Source organism: Canis lupus, chromosome 5 (genome assembly GCF_048164855.1).
Source record: "Canis lupus baileyi chromosome 5, mCanLup2.hap1, whole genome shotgun sequence".
NCBI classification, from domain to species: domain Eukaryota; kingdom Metazoa; phylum Chordata; class Mammalia; order Carnivora; family Canidae; genus Canis; species Canis lupus.
In genome coordinates, this window is record NC_132842.1 from 86,029,188 (window position 1) to 86,048,121 (window position 18,934).

The 18,934-nt window shown below is 46.9% G+C and overlaps 1 protein-coding gene across 2 annotated transcripts in view; it reads right to left on the reverse strand.

The window, feature by feature from the left end:
• PEX14 (peroxisomal biogenesis factor 14) overlaps positions 1 to 18,934 on the reverse strand; it is a 138,206-nt gene that overhangs the window by 16,288 nt on the left and 102,984 nt on the right. For both annotated transcript variants that reach the window (XM_072828430.1, XM_072828431.1), the window contains one exon: positions 9,479 to 9,607. In XM_072828430.1, the coding sequence (XP_072684531.1) occupies positions 9,479 to 9,607 (129 nt within the window). The remainder of the gene's footprint in view (positions 1 to 9,478; positions 9,608 to 18,934) is intronic.

An 18,934-nucleotide genomic window follows, 5' to 3' on the forward strand; every position in this document is an offset into this window, starting at 1 on the left:
ACCCTGGGCCAAAGGCAGATGCTCAACCGCTGAGCCACCCAGGCATCCCTTATATATATCTCAACATGGATCAGTCTCAAACAAGGAAAAGAAACCAGACACAACAGACTACAAGCTACATGATATCATTCACATGAAAATTTCTGAAAGGCAGAACTTTCATGACCCAGAATAGATTGGAGAGAGGACTGGTGCAGGGGGCGCAAAGATGCTTCCTGGGGTCGTGGGGATTTTCTATATTGTGAATGTAGGTGTCGGTGACATGAGTTAAATGAGTTACAATTTGGGAACTCACCAAACTATATACTTAAAACTGATTTTTTTGATTAAAAAAAAATCCTTTTTTGATAGATTGTGTATTTGAGAGAGAGTGTGCGCACGCACGTGAGTGCACACGCACACACGTGGGGGAGGGGCAGAGGCAGAGGGAGAAGCAGAACCCCATGAGCAGGGAACCCGACATGGGGCTCGATCCCAGGACCCCGAGATCATGACCTGAGCCAAAGGCACATACTTAACCAACTGAGCTGCCCGGTGCCCCTAAAACTGATTAATCTTACTATGTATAAATTATACTTCGAAAAAGCTAACTAGAAAGAAAAAAATTAATAAAAATCTAGGAATATAAAACTGCCATAAGACCTAGCAATTTAACTCCTAGAGATCTATGCAAGAGGACCGTAAACATACATCCACATCAGACTTGCACACAAAGGCTCTTAGCAGTGCGACTCAGGTCAGCCAAAACTGGAGACAATCTAAATGTCCGTCAGCTGGTGAACTGCCAGACACAAGACAGCCTGCCCCCCCCCCCCCCCACAAAAGAAAGACAGCCTGCCCATACAGTGAGTGCTCTTCAGGAATAGGCAGGAAGTGCTGCCATATGCCACCACATGGACGAACCTCAACTGTGCTCAACACAAAGGAGGCAGGTGCATGGGACCACATAGAGTATGATTCCATTTACATGAAACGTCCAGAAAAGGTAAATTTGTAGTGATTAGTAGATTAGTGCTTGCCTGGGGTGGGAGGTGAGATTCTCAGAAAATGGACACACAGAATCTTATTTGGGGGAATGAAGTGATCTAACCCTGATTATGAGTGTTATCACTCAATAAGATACTAAAAGTCATCTGAAATGGGTGAGTGTTACAATATGTAAAATATATTTCACTATTTTGTTAAAAAAACATTTTTTAAAGAAGAGTCTGGAAACAGACCATGCATATATAAACAACTGATTTTTGATAGGACAGGTAACTCAATGGGGATAGGATAATCTTTTATAGGGATCCCTGGGTGGCGCAGCGGTTTAGCGCCTGCCTTTGGCCCAGGGCGCGATCCTGGAGACCCGGGATCGAATCCCACGTCGGGCTCCTGGTGCATGGAGCCTGCTTCTCCCTCTGCCTATGTCTCTGCCTCTCTCTCTCTCTCTGTGTGACTGTCATAAATAAATAAAAAATTAAAAATTAAAAAAAAAAAGGATAATCTTTTATACATATGGTGCTGGCACAACTGGCCATCCAGGCAGACAAAACTGAACCTTGACCTTCATTGTACCATACATAAAAATCAACTAAAAATGAATCACAGATCTCAACATTAAAGCAAACGCTAGATAAGACTTCTAGACGAAAAATGGGGAAAATCTCTACAACCTTGGGGAAAGGAAAGTCTTCAGAGATAGGTCACCAAAACCATAAACTGTAAAAACAAAACCAGAAAACAAACAAAACAAAAGCTCCAGAGATAAATGGACATCATAAATTCTAAAATCTTTTGCACAAGGCAGTAAAGGAAAAGAAAAAGCCAGCCACAGGCCAGGAGGAAATACTAACACACACACACACACACACACACATCCAACAAAGCACGTGAATCCAGAAGACATAAAGAACTCTTGCAACTCAAGAAGACGATTAAAAAGAGCCAAAAGATGGAACAGTCACTTCACAAAAGAAGGCCTGCAGAATGCACAGTAAGCATGTATGTACAAAGACACTCGACAGGATCGGCCATCCCAGAAACGTAAACTCAAACCACTAAGAGACACCACGGTGGACGCATGGAAACTACCAGTGTTAAAAAAGACCAAGGACACCAACAACAAGGCTACGCACTGACCACATCGCTCATGTGTCGCTGATGGGGACGTGATATGCACACCCACTCTGAACCAGTCTGGCAGTTTCTTCCTGAGATAGACACGCACTTAACATGTAGCCAGAAACTGCACTCCTAGGCATTTACCCAAGAGACAGAAAGACATCCAGACCCGTGCGCAAAGGTTCCTGAGAGCTCTCAGTATAAGAGCTCAGAAGTGGAAACGGCCCACAGCCCATCCGCCAGTGAATGGACAAGCAGGTGTGGCCCGTCCATCCTACGGAGTACTGCTCAGTAATAAAAAGGAAGGGACCCCTGATATCCACAGCGACTTGGGTAGAGCTCAAAAACATCATACTGAGCGAAAGACCAGGAAAGGGAGAGCCCACACTGTATGATTCCCATTTATATAAAGCCCCAGGAAAGAGAAGTCTAGTCAGAAGCAACAGAAGGCAGACCGAGGGTTGCCCCAGAATCATGCTGGCTGGGAACATGGCACAAGGGAACGTTCCGGGGTCCTGCAAATGTTCTACGGTGTGGTGATGCCTACACGGCAGTGTACACCTGTCAAAACTCAAAATCGTACAAATAAAATAGGTGTACTTTATTTTAGGTAAATTATACCTCAATAAGGCTGATTTAGAAAAAACCGTATTAGGTTTTTCTAAGATTTTATTTGTTATCCGACAGAGAGAAAGAGCAGGAGAGCACAAGCAGGGGGAGTGGCAGGCACAGGGAGAAGCAGAAGCACACTCCGGGCTGCATGGAGAGCCTGACATGGGGCTCAAGCCCAGGATCCTGGGATCACGACCCGAGCCGAAGGCAGATGCTCAATTGACTGAGCCACTCAGGCTCTGCTGGAATTTTTAAAACAAAGAGAAAAGATGAAGGGAGCCAGCCGAGACTGTGAACAGCCAGCAGCATGGGCTCTAGGTTCTCTCTCTGCTCAGTTAGCAGCTGACACCAAGGGGAAAAAGCAAGACCTGAGAATTTGAATTCAACTTTTTAAAATCCCTCCTCTGATTTCTGACACATACAAAAGAATAAACATTTATATAACTTATGAAGCATGATAATAAAATCAGCGATCCTCGTGATGGAACGAAAGGACTCTTGTCCTGCCGTATCCCACCTGAAGTTTTATCTGTTTCCCATCAATAGTTATCGTTCAAGCACCAAACTCTACACCGATAGGTCATGCACTGGCTGAAACCTCTTGTCTGTGAACTGTAGCAACAAGCATGAGTTACCCACACCTGTGTCGCCGATGATGATGTACTTGAAGAAACAGGCATATGCCATGGCCGTGGCCGCTCGGTGCCAGGGCACACGCCTAGAATCAGCAACCCTAAACCCACCTATTTCACCAGGTAAAGCTTCCCAAACTCCACTGAAACTAGCCGTGCGCTCCTTCCTGTCCACCCAGGGGGAAACCAACATCCTGAGGTTAGGGTTTATTCTAATTCAAAACGTCCCGCGGAACTGGAGAAGCTGGGAACGTGTCCCGCCAGGTCCAGGGCTGCGCTTCTCAGGCTCCTGCGCGGACGGGTGCGGCTGAGCAACTGATCTCCAGCCCGTGGGCAGAAAGTGAAAATGATGTGCGCGGTTTCCAGGCCGTGTCCTCGGACGGCTGCTCCTTTTCCCTCCTCGTCCCTACTCTTGCTGGGTGGACAGCAGACGGGACAACTGGAGCTGGGGCAGCCATGCTGGAGCCCGGGACGGATGCCAGCCAGGTGTCAGGGATGAAGAACACAGAGACTCGACAGCCCCTGTTTACACAACTGAGAAATAGTCTTCCATTTCACGTGAGCCACTCTTACTTCGGGTTTTCTGTGATTTGTTGTGGACTCTTACAAGAGGAACACAGGCTGTACCGTGAGCACAGATATAATCCTACCCACCACCACCACCAAAGACCCTTTCAGTGGCCTAAGAAACCTGAGGAATGGGCTTCTGTACTTGGTTCTTTCCTGGGACACTTGTCCTCCTCGCTATCCACAAATGGCGTTTTATGCAGCACCCGCACGGCACCATAATGGGTGTAGCACAAAGCAAACAAAAACAGACAGGGCACTAGCTCTTCAAAAGCTGCTGTTCTAAACCAGTCACACAGACAAAAGAAAAAACATAATTTCCTAAAAATTGGAGAAATGTTGTCTTCAATATACAGACCAGAAACTACTATATAAGCCAAAATTGAGCTCTGTCTTCATAAGTTCCAAAAGCTCTCACCATCACCCCAAGCAAGATGGCATGGGTCGGTCTTCACTTCCCCAAGCACTGGGCTTCCCACTAAATACCTGGATGGTGGCCTCCTGAAGGCAAGGTCTGTCCTCCACCCCTGCAGCCTGCACAGCCGAGTACACAGGAGCCTCCACTCAGTGGCTCCCTGGAGAGCTCCCCCCAGCCTCTGGTATTACAAGACAACCTTTCAACTCCCAAGCATGTTTCCACCACCATCTATCCATTCAACAAGCATTTCTAGAGCACCTACTCATCAGAGCCCTGGGTTACAGATAAAAAAAAAAAAAGAAAAAGAAAAAAGCCTCTAATTCAGGTAATGCCAATTTAATAGAAAAGACAAGTGGATAAACATTTAAGTGTAGTGCAGCAGAGAACAGGGGACTGAGCAGGCCAACGGGACCTCCATCCTACTGAAACGGAGGCATTGGAAAGAGTTCCTAGAGGGGCTGACGGCTGCCCCCAACCCTGAGGGGCAGCAATGAGCAGGCCAGCCAAAGAGCACCTCGTGCACTCCCAGAGTGTCTTCCCCAACTCCCCACACTGCATCTTCTGGGATGATACAAGAGTTTTAATACTAGTCTAAGAGTAACATGGTCAAATAGACAACATAGCCTCAAAGGTAATCGGATGATGCATTTTGAAGTTAAAAAAAAAAATCCACGTGCTTCTGACTGCCATCCATTAGGGTGATGGCCTGGCTGCCGTCGTCTTCCGACACCGCCATCCCAGACTCCAGCCACTGAACATCCCGTGGTTTCATGTCCATATGCCTTTACCTCAGCCTGGTTGGTCTTGTCCATGTTGGCTGGTCAATGAACTGACCCTATTCCCCATCCCCACCTCCCCACCCCCGCCATCCAGTTAAACAGCCCCTGCTCTCTGAAGTGCCCCTTTGCCTCGTCTGTGCCACTGGCCTCACCTGGACCTACCCCACAAGCACTGCTGTTTGCCTAACTGCCTTTCCTTTTTTTTTTTTTTTTTTTTTAAGATTTACTTATTTATTTATTCATGAGAGACACAGAAAGAGAGGCAAAGACACAGGCAGAGGGAGAAGCAGGCTTCATTCAGGGAGCCCGACGTGGGACTCGATCCCAGGACCCCGGGGTCACGCCCTGGCAGAGTCACCCGGCGTCCCTTAACTGCCTTTCCTATTAGATAGGGAAAACTGGAGAGGGCAAGGGGGCCTTATTAATCATTTCACTGACGGGGGCCTAGCATAGTGTCTGGCCCATAGCAGGTATAGGATAATAAATGCTTGCTCAGCAAATGAAGATAATCAAGGCTAAATATACACTACTAAACAGGGCTAATAAGAAATAAAGTGAGAAAGACCCCATACTCTTAGGATTTCTTTCTTTTTTTTTTTTTAAGATTTTATTTATTTATTCATAGAGATACAGAGAGAGAGAGAGAGAGGCAGAGACACAGGCAGAGGGAGAAGCAGGCTCCATGCAGGGAGCCCGACGTGGGACTCGATCCCAGGACTCCAGGATCACGCCCTGGGCTGCAGGCGGCGCTAAACCGCTGGGCCACTGGGGCTGCCCACTCTTAGGATTTCTAATCAAATGTCAAAGCCTTCCAACAACCTCACACACAAACATCCTAACTGAAGCTATACAGGTTAATCTTTGAAGGACCTAAATTGGTTATCAAAGACAGTGAGGGAAAATATTTGAGCCTAAGGGGAAAAGAAAAAAACATTATCCTACAAAATTTACACTGGCCCTGCCTAAATCCCAAAGCTACCTTGCTTCTTGTTTCTTTGGGAGGAATGAAGAAATCAAGCAAGCATTTATCAGAACTTTATGTTCGGGACTGGGTAGGTGCTGTGTAGCCTGATTCAAAGTCAAACAGAAAGAAAGCAAAATGAGAAGCAGAGAATGTTAGATTTCCTCTCAAATCCCAGCCTGACTTTTCCGGAGCTCTGCCCGACTTGCCTTAGAGCCCTGACAACACTGGTGTATTCTCACATCAGGTGACACCAAGCTTCCCCTCAGCGTCAACCTCCTACTGCTCTCACAAAGCCTTCTCTGACTTTCCTAGCCCACATTAATTTTTCTCTTTTCTGTATTCTTATGGAATTTCTTGTCTGTATAATTAATTTTGGCATTAAATCACAAGGTCTTATATTATTATCCTTTTCTTAAGAGTCTATCTTTTCTCTCCCAGAGAGCCTATAAGATTTTTAGGGATCACGTTTTGCATTTCTGACGATACTGTGCTAAGCACACAGTAGACGCTTAATAAACACGGATGGATTGACCCGGTACCTTCCTGGCAGGTATCCAAGTTCTCTCCGCTGACATGGGAGGCATTTACTACCGTCTCAAGGTCAACCACGTTCACCAAAGAACAGAGATACCAAAAGAGGTACAAAGTGGGACACCTGCCACCAAGCAGAAGGGCTGGCGAGTGCAGAGGTGACACTCCAAGAGCACCAGGCTCCCTGGAGTCATCTTGCAAATGCTTACACTTCCCTGAGACGTGAGCGTCTGGGACTGCACCCAGAGAATCCCATTTTCCAGGATTGGGTTCAGAGATGGAATGTCTGTCCTTAAAGAGCCAAGACAAGGGAAGGAAGGGGCTCTAGATATAAAATAGGCAGGAACACACATGAGTGGAGGCCATAAATCCCTCCCAGGACGCAGACAATGCCTCAGTGATAAGCATGCAGATTGCACACCTAGTTCAGAAACTCCCCTGAGTTTGCTTGTAATTAAGGGGGTTAGAAAGGTAAAAAAAATATATAAACCCAATTAATCATTTAAATATTTAAAGTCAGATTTTTTTCCTCACTCCAGGATTAGTATATTTCATAACGCCAGCGGCAGACAGCCCTGGTTTTTACTGGGGTTCATTTTAGAGCATGTTTAAACTAGTCAGATTGAGTGATGCTTCCAGCAACTAATCGCATGTCAAATAAAAGATATTTTATGTAATAAATTACCGCTACAAGTAATTCAAATGTCATTTATCAGTTTTATTATCAGTCAGGCAAAGTCTTGTTTCTCTATATTAATCAAAATCAAGCTTTCTTTTTTTTTCTTTTCTTTTCTTTTTTTTTTTTTTTTTTTTTTTTTTTTGAGCAGTTTTGACACCTCTTGGCAAAAGTACAGAAGTGAAGAGGTAGAGAGAGTCACCCCCGGAGCTGAAAGGAGCAGTGTAACAGTACAAGAGGAATGAAGCTCAACAATGACAGGTAGAAACTTCAGGGATTTAAAATTGCCATTACCATTGTTTTTATACTAGCGTCAGAGCAGGAAGGAGTCTGTCTCTAAGATGTATTTTATTTTTAGGGCTGGGAGACTCTTAAAAATACTCCTACCTAAATACCTAAACGCGTAATGCTTTTTCTCAGAGAGACCTGGACAGAAGAATTCAGAGGACAGCACTGTCTGCACCACCCCCCACCCCAGCCCTTTCAGCCCTTTCTTTTGCCTCTTTCAGAAAGGCCAACAGTTTAACCCCTTTGTGCCTACCAGAAAGTAGGCACGTGCAAGATGTTTCAGGCCGACTCTGTGACCAACCAGAACAATGTGTTCTGAGCAAGAGGTTTCCAAGTAGCCGAGAGACCTGTTTGGTTTTAAGCCATGGAGGAAACAGCTGGAATGGAACAGATGTGCGTCTTAGAAAATTCTGCACCCCAGCTGCCAGTGCCTGTCCTCAACAAATCCCATTAACTGTCTGGGCCCAGGGACACAACTAAAGAAAAAGTGTGGAGACCTAGCCTTTGGATAGAAGGAAGCACGGAGAGCATGTTCAGTGACCCAAAACAAAAACGGTAGATGGGCAAGAATGCTGGCCAGGAGGGAGACGTGAGTCTCAGGCCGACAAGTAGTTGCTACTGACTCAGTCGCTCCAACACAAGGCTCACCGCTGAGCACCGTTTCTTGGGTCTCAGAGGTCACCTGTGAGTGGTTTGTGAGACAAGGTGACCATGGATGAGGTGAACTTGAGCTCGTGCTACTCGATCTCACCCATTCAGCCCTATCCAGAAAGCTCGAGAACGGGCATATCTAAATGGGATCTGGGACATCATGATCCACCTCCTGCCCCTCCCTTGGCCCCCCGACTGAGCCAGTGAGGAAGACAGCAAAGCAAGGGCCAGAGGGGCAATCCAGACCACGTGGTGGGGGTCAAAACAAGCCTGGCATTTTAAGTTATGCCTTCCAATATCTGGTATCTAACACTTTTAAATTAACATGTTTTGAAAAACTAAAACTTCTGAGATAGACAATTAAAATGAAGATAATTATAGAAAAGCCATTTTGAAAGACAACAGATCCAAGGCTGAGTTATGTTAAAGACACAAAACTCGAGCTATTTTCCATCACTTTGAAGTAATTTTAACCTTTTCAGACTTTTTATAAGTGACTTAAAGAAGGGGTTCTGGCTGCATTTTGGAGATTGAACACTTATTAGTAGTTTGAAGAACCATTATTCTTCAAACAGCTTCACTTAAAAACATGGGTCATGTTCTCATGTAATAATTAGAAGCTAATTCAAAAAGGACCTTTACATTTAACCTGAAATTCTCTAACAGACTGTCACCACATAAATATACATGGCACAGCCAGGACAGGGAAGGAGGGAAGGAGGGAAGGAGGAAAGGAAGGAAGGAAGGAAGGAAGGAAGGAAGGAAGGAAGGAAGGAAGGAAGGAAGGAAGGAAGGAAAGAGAGGCCACCCCAAGTCTGCTAATATTAACTTTAAAAAATAAAATTAGGAGTGGAGTCATTTCAGGGAACAAACGAGAATGCAGCCATGAATCAGACGTTCAGGTTCTTGTTCGTCAAAGAGTGACACGCAAAAGCATGATGTAAGTAAATAGAAACAGAACCAAGAAATACTTTTATAGATTCTTACTTGTAACCAAAATATTTGAAACAACACAATAAACTCATTTATTCTGGTCCCTCATCTCTTCTTACCTTTGTAACCTTTGTCGCATACTTAAAAGTTTTTCTAGGAGAGGATTTGGGTGTGTCACATTCTTTTGGAAGAACCCAAGAACGGTCTACTAGTCCCGGTTTCTCCCAGCTTGCTCAGTCTGGGAGATGGGAAGCCCTGCTCTCTGGCCGGAATCCTGAACCCCAGTCAAGGTTAAAGCAGGAGTTTGAGCGGGTGACTTACTGTACGGCTGAGAAATGAGGTGAGGGGGCTGGACAGGAACCACCTGTGTGGCTGGGCCCAAGGACGAAGGCTCGTCGGCAGCCGTGCCCGACTGCTGGAAAGCCAAATCAATCTCTTCATCTGTCAGCCCTGGGGGGAGAAAAGGACATAATTGCAGGTGAATACCTTTTGCCACCGTCCCGGGCTGCAACGAAATCTCCCCTGAGACAAGACCCTGGGAGCCACAGAGTGCCTAGGATCCCGGTAAGCTTCCTCCCCGATTTCGGATTCTCCGGAACCTCTCTCAGTTGCAATTTAACCTTAAGCGACAGAATATTAGCCTCCACACTGCTTCCAAATGTGGCTCATTCAATTTCCTTAATTTATCCTTGAGTTTATTGCTGCTTTTGAAGTCGCTCCGTACTGCAATTCTCCATTCTTCCCCCGAAAACAGATACCATCAACTGCAAATGTGACTCATTTTAATCTGTAATGGTGTTAAAAAAAGAGGGGGAAAAACTAACAATAATGCATGAAAACAGACAGGGAAACAAAAAACTAATTATTGGGTGAGACGACTAATTAGTCTCGATCGTTTCCGAAGACGGGAATAATTTGCTTTATTTTATGACAAATGCAGAAATAAAAAGAAAAATCAGGACTGACTGTGATTAGTATGAATGGGATATAGAATGTAAAGAAGAAAATAAAACAAGAAAACAGATCAAAACAAGGCCAGGCCCAAACTTTCAGATGGTTATTGCTCTAGCCTAGCAGAGGCTGCCTGTATCGCCGTTGGCTAGCTTTTCTGCTTCCCTTTGTTTTAATCCTCCCGACACGAAGGCGCACTGCGCTCAGGACAGCAGGGGACAGCAGGGGACGGCAGGGCGCCGCCTGCAGTGGCTATGCCCCGTGGAGAGGATCTGCCCACAGGAGGGTACCAGGCCAGGCAGCACCCATTTCCAGGGGGCACGCGGCTGAGGCGGACCGGGGACGTGGGCCCTGGGGGAAGAGGACGAGGGTGTCAACCAAGCGGAAGAACAGGAAAGAGGCGTGAGAAAGGCCCCCCACAGGGCCGCCCCCCCACAAGCGGGCACCGTGGGTGCAGACGTGCTCGGGCGCCGGGCCAGCAGTGCGGGGAGGGGACTGCCAGGTCTGCAGAGGGCCCCCCCGAGCCGGGCTGTCCAGGGGTCCCGTATCCCGTGTAGCCACCACGGGGGCCTTCACACCAGGGCCGAGGGCTTCTTCGGTCCGGGCCGCAGCTCCCCTGGGGTGGATGAAGTACCCGGAGCTTCGGAGATCAGCACCTCCGAGCTCACGCCCGCTCCTCCCAGGGCCTGATGCACCGGGCACGTTACTGTGCCGAGCTCCGCGCAACCCCACGCCGCTGCCGGGAAGTTGGCCGAGCGCCTCTGCTACTGGTCAGGCCCTGCCCTCCACAGCCAGGCCCTCGGCCCCCTCCCTCCGCCCAACAGGTGAGGGCTGTCCCCCACCTTGAAACTGCAGCCCTGCCCTTTCCCCTCCTCCCGGGGGGAGCCCGAGTGGAGTGCTGCCGGGGGGTCCCGCGCACCCCGTTCTCAACACACGGCCGGGCTGGTGAAAGGGCAGGTGACAGGACCCTCGGGCCCGTGGGGCTATATGGCCGCTGCGTTCCTCCTCCCAAGCTCCCCAGCTGGCCACAAAGGCCCCCCGAGAGAGACCGAGGCAGGGCAGACGGCCAAGCCCCCAGGAAGGGAAAACTCATCAGGTACCCGGAGCGCCGCCTCTCAGGCTCCATCCACCTGGGACTGACCGCCGGTCAACTTCCAAAGACAAGGGGAGGCCCTTTCAGAGTTCTCGAAGGAAAGACACGGTTTTAACCAGTGCATCCTCCGCCGCGGGGGAGGCAGGCACGCGTGCGGCGTCAGCAGGACGGACGGTCACTGGGACACCATGGAATTTCATAAACCTGGTGCTTCATGTGCCTTGTCAGCCGCTGGCTGCAAATGAGGATAATTTTCCCAAAAGGAGCATTCAGTTGCTTTCTCATGTTCCCTTTTGGCTCTTTCAAATATAAACAAGTACGATAATGTTTAACGCTGGGGAAATATACAGTAAGTCACGGGCTGTGCTGCGGCCCTGAGAGCCAGAGCCGGTTAAAGGGACAGCGCTCCCTGCCCGCTGCTCTGCCCTCTGGCCCCGAGCTCTTACGAAGCCTATTTTCCTAATAAAACATGTTCCTTGCATTATTGCAGCCGAGCCCACTAGTGAGGCCGTGGTATAAAGGGCATCAGCACTTCCTTCCAAGCTCTTGTTTTTCAGAGACCTTATCATTTGATGCTCTAAATTTACATTGGCTGGAATTCTGATATGCCCAGTCCTCCAGAGAGTCAGGGTTTTGATTTAGTTACATAAAATGAATCACTTTTCTTCTTGTAAAAAAAAAAAAAAGCATTTTCATGATCTCACTGAATAATACAATTTCAGAGCTGGACCATGATCCCAGCCATTGCGTTCATTTAATAGATAAAGAACAACAAGTAAGGCTGGAGGATGGTGGAAACGGGCCTCAGACCCCACGATGCAGGGCATGGTGCTGCAGGCTCTCCATCTGCCCCGGTGACCCCCCCCCCCGCCCCCAGCACAGAAACCACTAATGGCAGATTCTGAAATCACGTCTTAAGTCTCCCAGCTGGTGAGAGGTCGAGAACAGCGCGAAATGGTCTCTCTCAGCCCCACCTGGCACCCCATCCACAGGTGAGAGCCGGCGAATGGTATTTGGGGGCCTAAACCAAAACAACACAGGATCCTATCTGCAAGTGACACCTGAACAACTTTTCTGAACCCCAGAATGACACGGGGAGAGTGTCCCTGTCCCTGTCTCATTCTAATATTCTAGCTCCCAGTAAATCCAAAGGCCTCTCATAGCCCGGTGCCTATGCTTCCCTTACAGCCCTCTTCCTTGGGGCACTCCCAGCTTGGGGGTGGGGGTGGGGCACTGGCCAGCCAGGTTCAGGCCTCTCTCCACTCAGGTGAGTCATCTGGAACTCACGGAGACTTGGTGGGAAGGGGTGTCATCTCCTGCAGAATACAACAGTTATCCACCCACCCCGACGGCCGTGTGCTCCTGGTGCTGAATCGACCCTGCCCTCAGGGAAGAGGGACTGCCCCAGGACCCACACACAGGGCATCCAGGTCCACCCTCCCCACCCCCGCTCCCCACGAGACAAACAGCAGAGAGCTTAGACTGAGACCTTGCAGAATCCCAAAGGTTAAAAGGAATAATAAAGGAAACCGCCAATTGGAAGTGAATTATATTTGGCTGCGAAAGCTGAGGCACAGGCTATATTATAAAAGGCATCTCTTTGCGTTGTTTACCATCACCCTGACTAATGCAGACCTTTTTTTTGTTGTTGTTTTAAATAATCTCATGCAAATTAGACACACACACTTCCTTCCAGTTGATTGCTATCTGCAAGGAATAATCTAACCGCAGAGGGACCGAGCAAGGGCTGAGCAGAGCAGAGAAGGGTGTCGCCGTCCTGTGGCGGGCAAACCTCCTGCCCTCCCCGTGCACCACCTCAAGTCTTTCCTTTAGCTGCTGCTTTTGGAAGAATTAACTAATTTCGATAAAGCCTACGATTTCCTTTTAGCTGGGGTGTCAGTTTGCATTATCCGATATCACTAGCACTTTGCACTGAGATGCTTTCAGTAACTTCACCTCTGCCACTTGCCAATTCCAAGAGCTACCAGCCCTGGTCTGTGACAATTAAAACGTATCACTGCTAGAGAGTAAAACTAAGAAAGTCCTGCTCAGTTATTCCATCCCCTTGCTAGCTTTGGTCAAGAGGAGGAGAAAGGAGCGCGGGCACCTGTCCAAAGTGAGCGGGAGGCCAGGACGCCTGCCTGTGAGAGGCAGTGTCATTTCACCTTTAAGACCACCGCTGCCTGACTGGCAAACCCAAGAGGTCTCAATTCACATTATGCAAACGAAGGTCCCAAGCACCCCCTGGAATCCACGTGGACTCCTTGTTCTCTCAGTTCTCTGGAACCTACTTCCAGAACCGGTGCCCTTTACAAGGAGATGGCTGCTGCCCCTGTGCAGAAGCTGGCCAAAGATTTCTTTTCCAACACTTTCCCCAGGGTGGGATTCTTTTAAAAGAACAGAGCAAGCAAGCTACAAGCTATTGATTAATAAAGCCCCTTGTTACTGCTGTGGCAACTGAAGTGAAAGGCCTGGGGGAGGGGGCAGCTGCTGCACCTGCTTATTTATATCCCCTAGAAGATACACAGATCTGTTTTCTTTTTCTAAAGGTTTCGGTTCAAATGCAAACAAAACCAAACTGGTTGACTTTGTGAGCTGGGAGCGCTACCACTGCAGGTCCCTTCCCACGGACTCAGACAAAACCGGGCATTGGGAGGAGCTGACTTTTTCCTGCGGGACCTGGCTGTGCAAGAGCTTCTCAGAATAAGTCAGCTCGATGCTGTCCCCAGTAACCGCTGGGCACTGCCACGGGGCCTGGCCCTATGCAGGTGAAGCAGAAAGACAGGTGACAGCAGACAGCAGCATCCCCTGCATCTCGTAGGTCAAACAGCAACCAGGACAGTAGGGGTAGGAATAGTTTGGAAATAAGCAAGGTGATGAACACCCAATGGCAACTTCCAGCCCGGCCTGAGTTTTATAATAAAAATGTCAAGTCTGGCTGGGATCAGGGAACAGGGCCAGAGGGCCAGCAGCAAAGGGCGGCCGTCACAGGCTGGCCACCGGGGCCATCTTCCTCCCCCGTGCACAGGACGTGGGTGATTCATCTGGGACGCGCAGAAACCATGTGGGGGTCACCTCTCTGAGAACACTACGAGTTATCTCCCCATGCACACTCTGAGAGGAGATGAGGCAGAGAAGACAGCTGGCTAAAAATACTCCCCAAATTAAAAGAAAAATCAACTCTCTCAGAGAAGGCTAGGGGAGGGAAGAGGGAAAAAAGTATTTTTATTTTATTTTATTAACATTTCGTTGGAACAGTAGAGTACAATAAGGACTCTCAGAGCCTCTAAAAGTCGTTGGATGACCTGTAGACCCCTATTTCCCAGTGCCTTGTATAAAATTGAATTTTTTAAACATAAATTACACGTAATGACGACACTGTAAAAACTAACAGTAATGGAAAGCTGTGCTGTATTTCATTAGCCTGTATTATTCCGTGCCACCTGATCCAGCCGGGCCTTGTTTATGAGTTAGTGTGTTAGCAGATGCCGATGGAAGCATTTGCTTCGACCTTGCTCTTCTCATTGGGGCATGAAATTACGACGGCAGCACCTTGATATTACAGCCATAAATACAGTAAACTGCAAATTTAAGCCAACGGCTCCTATTGTCTCTGAACATAAAGCTGATCGGTATTTATTTAAAAGGAGAACAAAAAAAATATTATATATCACCTTGTTTATGGGGCCTCCCCCACCCACTTTCTTATCCCCTCCCCCAGCCCCCCAACCTGTCTAATTCACTCGGTTAAAATATTAAGCAAATAAGCCAAGTGCTTTCTCCTCTACTGATTAACTATTCCCAAGCGGCAAAAACAGTTTTTGAGAAAACTAGTTCCAAATATCATTACCCCCTGAATGAAAGAGTTTTTTAATAAAAATTGATGCCATGCTAGGCCGGTTCCCACCATCCTGATGCTAATATGTAAATTCAGGAACAAGACATGAGACTTTCCTGTCTCCTTAAATGAGGAAAGTTCAAACAACAAGAGAAAAGTTGCTGATGATGCCCTGAAATTCAATGTCCTCTCGGTACCCTTCTAAAAATCGTTAGGTAGAAATGCTATTTCAAAAAGCAGCAAAACACTGCCTCCTGCCACCTGAGGAAAGAAAGAAAGATACCTAACCAAGAATATAATTCTCATCTCAACGCAGGGAGCCGGGGACCTCTCATTAAAACTTGCACTCACCCCACCCCCTTATCCCAGTGAACCATAAAGACAATATATCCTTTAAATACATTAAATGTGCAAGAAAAATAAACACAAAGACAAAAGGACACTGGATATCACCCAGCCACGTCTCCTAGTATAAATCACTGAGTAAAAAGCCAGTGCAAAATGTACTGCGCTGTTAGCTTCGAGCCTGTGGAAGCGGGCGGCCTCTCTCTGCCGTGAAGTCTGAAAAGGGAAGGCAGGCAGCTCTCCTGATGTAGTGCAAGAGGCTCTCTCTGCGTCTCCGAGAGGCAGACGAGAGATGTAAAAACTCAGTCAAGTCCAAGTTTGGAGGTTTCAAACCGCTGGGGAAAAGCCCCGCACGCCAGCGGCGGGCTGTGCAGGCCCCACCGGCCAGGCACGCGGGGCTGTCCGCGCGGTGATGTCCCCCAAGTCCGGGGGAGCAGTTTCATTCCAAAGTGCACAGGCCGGGGCCACGGGACCCCGCACAGCAGGGTCAATGACCAGGATCACAAGTTTGTACCTTTCCTTCAGATCCGTTAGTCCCCCGGAGCCCTAAATTACTTCAGGCACACCAGTCACCGAGCTTAGCTTCTTCCGCAGAAGGAGGAAACTTCCCTATAAAATTTATTGAGCTTCTCTGGGGAGTAGTATAACTGGTGAACAAGACAGAAGTGAGCTGCCCCTCTGTGTAACACAAATTGAGATCTCTCCTATGAAAGACTGGGAGGGCTTCCAATCAGCATCCACAGTGTCTGCTTTTAGATCTATAGTCTAAAGGGTTTTTTTTTTTCCTTTTAATCCCTCTCCGCTAAATTAAAAACAAAAGCAAAGAGGAGTTGATTTTGTTATTTGATCATCAATTCCAAAGGATTCATAGCACGGCAAACACCGTCACCGGCTACTGTGGACGGCAGCATCTAAGCTGGCAGGGCCCTGGCAACAGGCTGAGAAGTCAGCCCTGCCCCCGAACAAGTCCTGGGGCAGGAACTGTGTCTTTAAAGCCCGAAGGGCGTGATAATCAGGAATCATAGCTACTTGGATGCCAAGGGCCAGATAAGCCAAAGTTATGTTTGTGCATACGCAGAATAGCCAAATTAATAAGCACTTTTAATTATACTTGAATCCTGCTCCTGTTTTAGAAGAAGCAGAGAAGTGTATTTAAAAAAAAATTTTTTTTTCCCACCTTTTAACAACCATACCAAGAAACAAGAGATTCAGATCTGGAAGAAAAGCTGAAGCTCATCTGGTTGATCTGTTCTTTTCCTTTCCTTTTTCTTGTGTTTTAAAATCAAGAGAAAAGGACATAGAGAGGGACAGTGACTCACCCACAGCCCCTGGTGAGCCCCAGAGGCAGATCCAGATTCTCAACAATAAGTTCTTTTTACAGGGCGGCGGTGGGGTGTGTGTGTCAAATACAAGCAGCCTGACATGCCTGCTCCCCTCTACTGTTTGACACACCTAGCACATTTTTAGTAAGCAAATTCTTAGAATCAATGGTCTTGAAAAAGAAGAAAAATAAAAATATATATGAAGCATAGGGTGAAAACAAGGTAAATGGTATACAGAACCTCTATTATTAAAAAAAAAAAGAATGTATACATCTACACACACAAACACACCTATTTAGTTGTGTGAACAAGCATAAAATAGAGAGGACACAGGTAACGCTGATTACAGACAGCGAGGGGACTGGTAGCTGGGGACAGAGCCTGAAGGCAGACTTTTCACTGTCTGTCCTTAGGAACTGTATTCCATTTCCCATTCAAAGGGATAAATTATTTTTTAAGAACAGAGAGACTATCTGGAAGGGGGGGGGGACCCTCCCTGAATCCTGAGCAAAATCACTTAAAACGGTTATCCCCATTTTCTGGAAGAGAAAAACCAAGACAGAAAAAAGGTACAGAGCTGGGCCCAGAAACTGGGATTAGAATATTATCCACATTTTCTAATTTCTTGCTTAACCCATTGTGGCTGTAATCATAGCAGGCAAGAACAAGGTGGCTTTCTTTTCCTTCTTTTTCTTTGTGTGTGTGTGTGTGTGTGTGTGTGTGTGTGTGTGTGTGTGTTTTTAAAGGCAGGCATCTGTTCTATTTTGACACATCCTGGCCGCCCAAATGTTTCTTTCAGCTCTAAATATTTGCTTCACCAATGGAAATGTTTCCATCACTGCAACAAAACAAACATTTGCTTTGGAATGGTAGGGACAGCCATACGCTCTGTTTCGTATGTTACTGATTTGGGAAACAACTTACTGTGGGTCCCAAATCAAGGTGGAGATTTTTGTTCCTTAAGGAGAAGCTGGCACAAGAGCTCAGTGTACCAAGACACTCTTCAGACACAGCTGAATGCAGTGATGGTTCAATGTACATTTGGGATTTTCTTTAACATCTTGAATCTTAAATATATGATCAGAAGGCTTATGATTTGGCATTCAACTTACTTCAAGTTTTCTTTTTTTTTTTTTTTAAGATTTTATTTATTCATGAGAGAGAGAGAGAGAGAGAGAGAGAGAGAGGCAGAGACACAGGCAGAAGGAGAAGCAGGCTCCATGCACCGGGAGCCCGATGTGGGACTCGATCCCAGGTCTCCAGGATCGCGCCCTGGGCCGAAGGCAGACACGCAAGCGCCACGCCACCCAAGCGTCCCATTCCTGAAGTTTTAAATTGCCATGCAGCTATCAGACTTTTTTGAAGTCCTCATATTAATCTGATATTAACACATTAAAACATGCTATGTCCTAATAGGTCAATATAGTACATAAATTATTTTGTCACCACCTATTTGTATAGTTCAAATGAATTTGGTATTGGTTGCTATAGTCAACATTACTAGCATAGAGATAAATATTTAGTACTCAACCAAATCCATAAATATTTGAGTGCTTATTTTGCTAGGCAATGTGAGAGCCAAGACCTCATCTTCCCTACCTGTTAAATGGCAGCCTCCCTAAGACCTCTTCCCCAAGAAACTTCCCCGTAGTTTTATGCTGAAAGAGTATTTTGTCTGTCTTCTATTGTCTGTATTTTTAATACATGTAATATTGTATAATATATAAACAGAAGATCTGTAATACATAGACCCCTCTATCTACTGAGGGTAAAAATAACACCTATTCGTATGGTTCAAATGATTTTGAATTTTCAACTGCAGAAAAAAAAAAAACACGGAAAATAAAGAAAAACACAGAAAGTAAAAATCATTTGTATTTCCATCCTCCACCTAGAAATAACAGCCAAAATTAATTAAGCTCAAGTGTTCAAAGAATAATTTTAGGAGCTTTTTACATTTTAAACTGTTTGAATCCCAAACAGCAGCATGGCCACCAAGGAGAGCAACTCTGGGGCTCCACGTCACTGTGCCCGGGGCACCTCGTGAGCCTGTGCAGTGTTTAGCCCAGGTGGCCAGAGGTGGCAGGGGTGGCCCCTTTGGCTCGCAATTTCCAGGTAAGAGAGCGGGGCTAACAGGACAGTAAGCAGTCTATCTCAGGTCCTAGTGTCTATGGGCGCAGATGGACAGGAATTTGCAGGACTCCAGCCAACACAGGGGAAGTATTCCA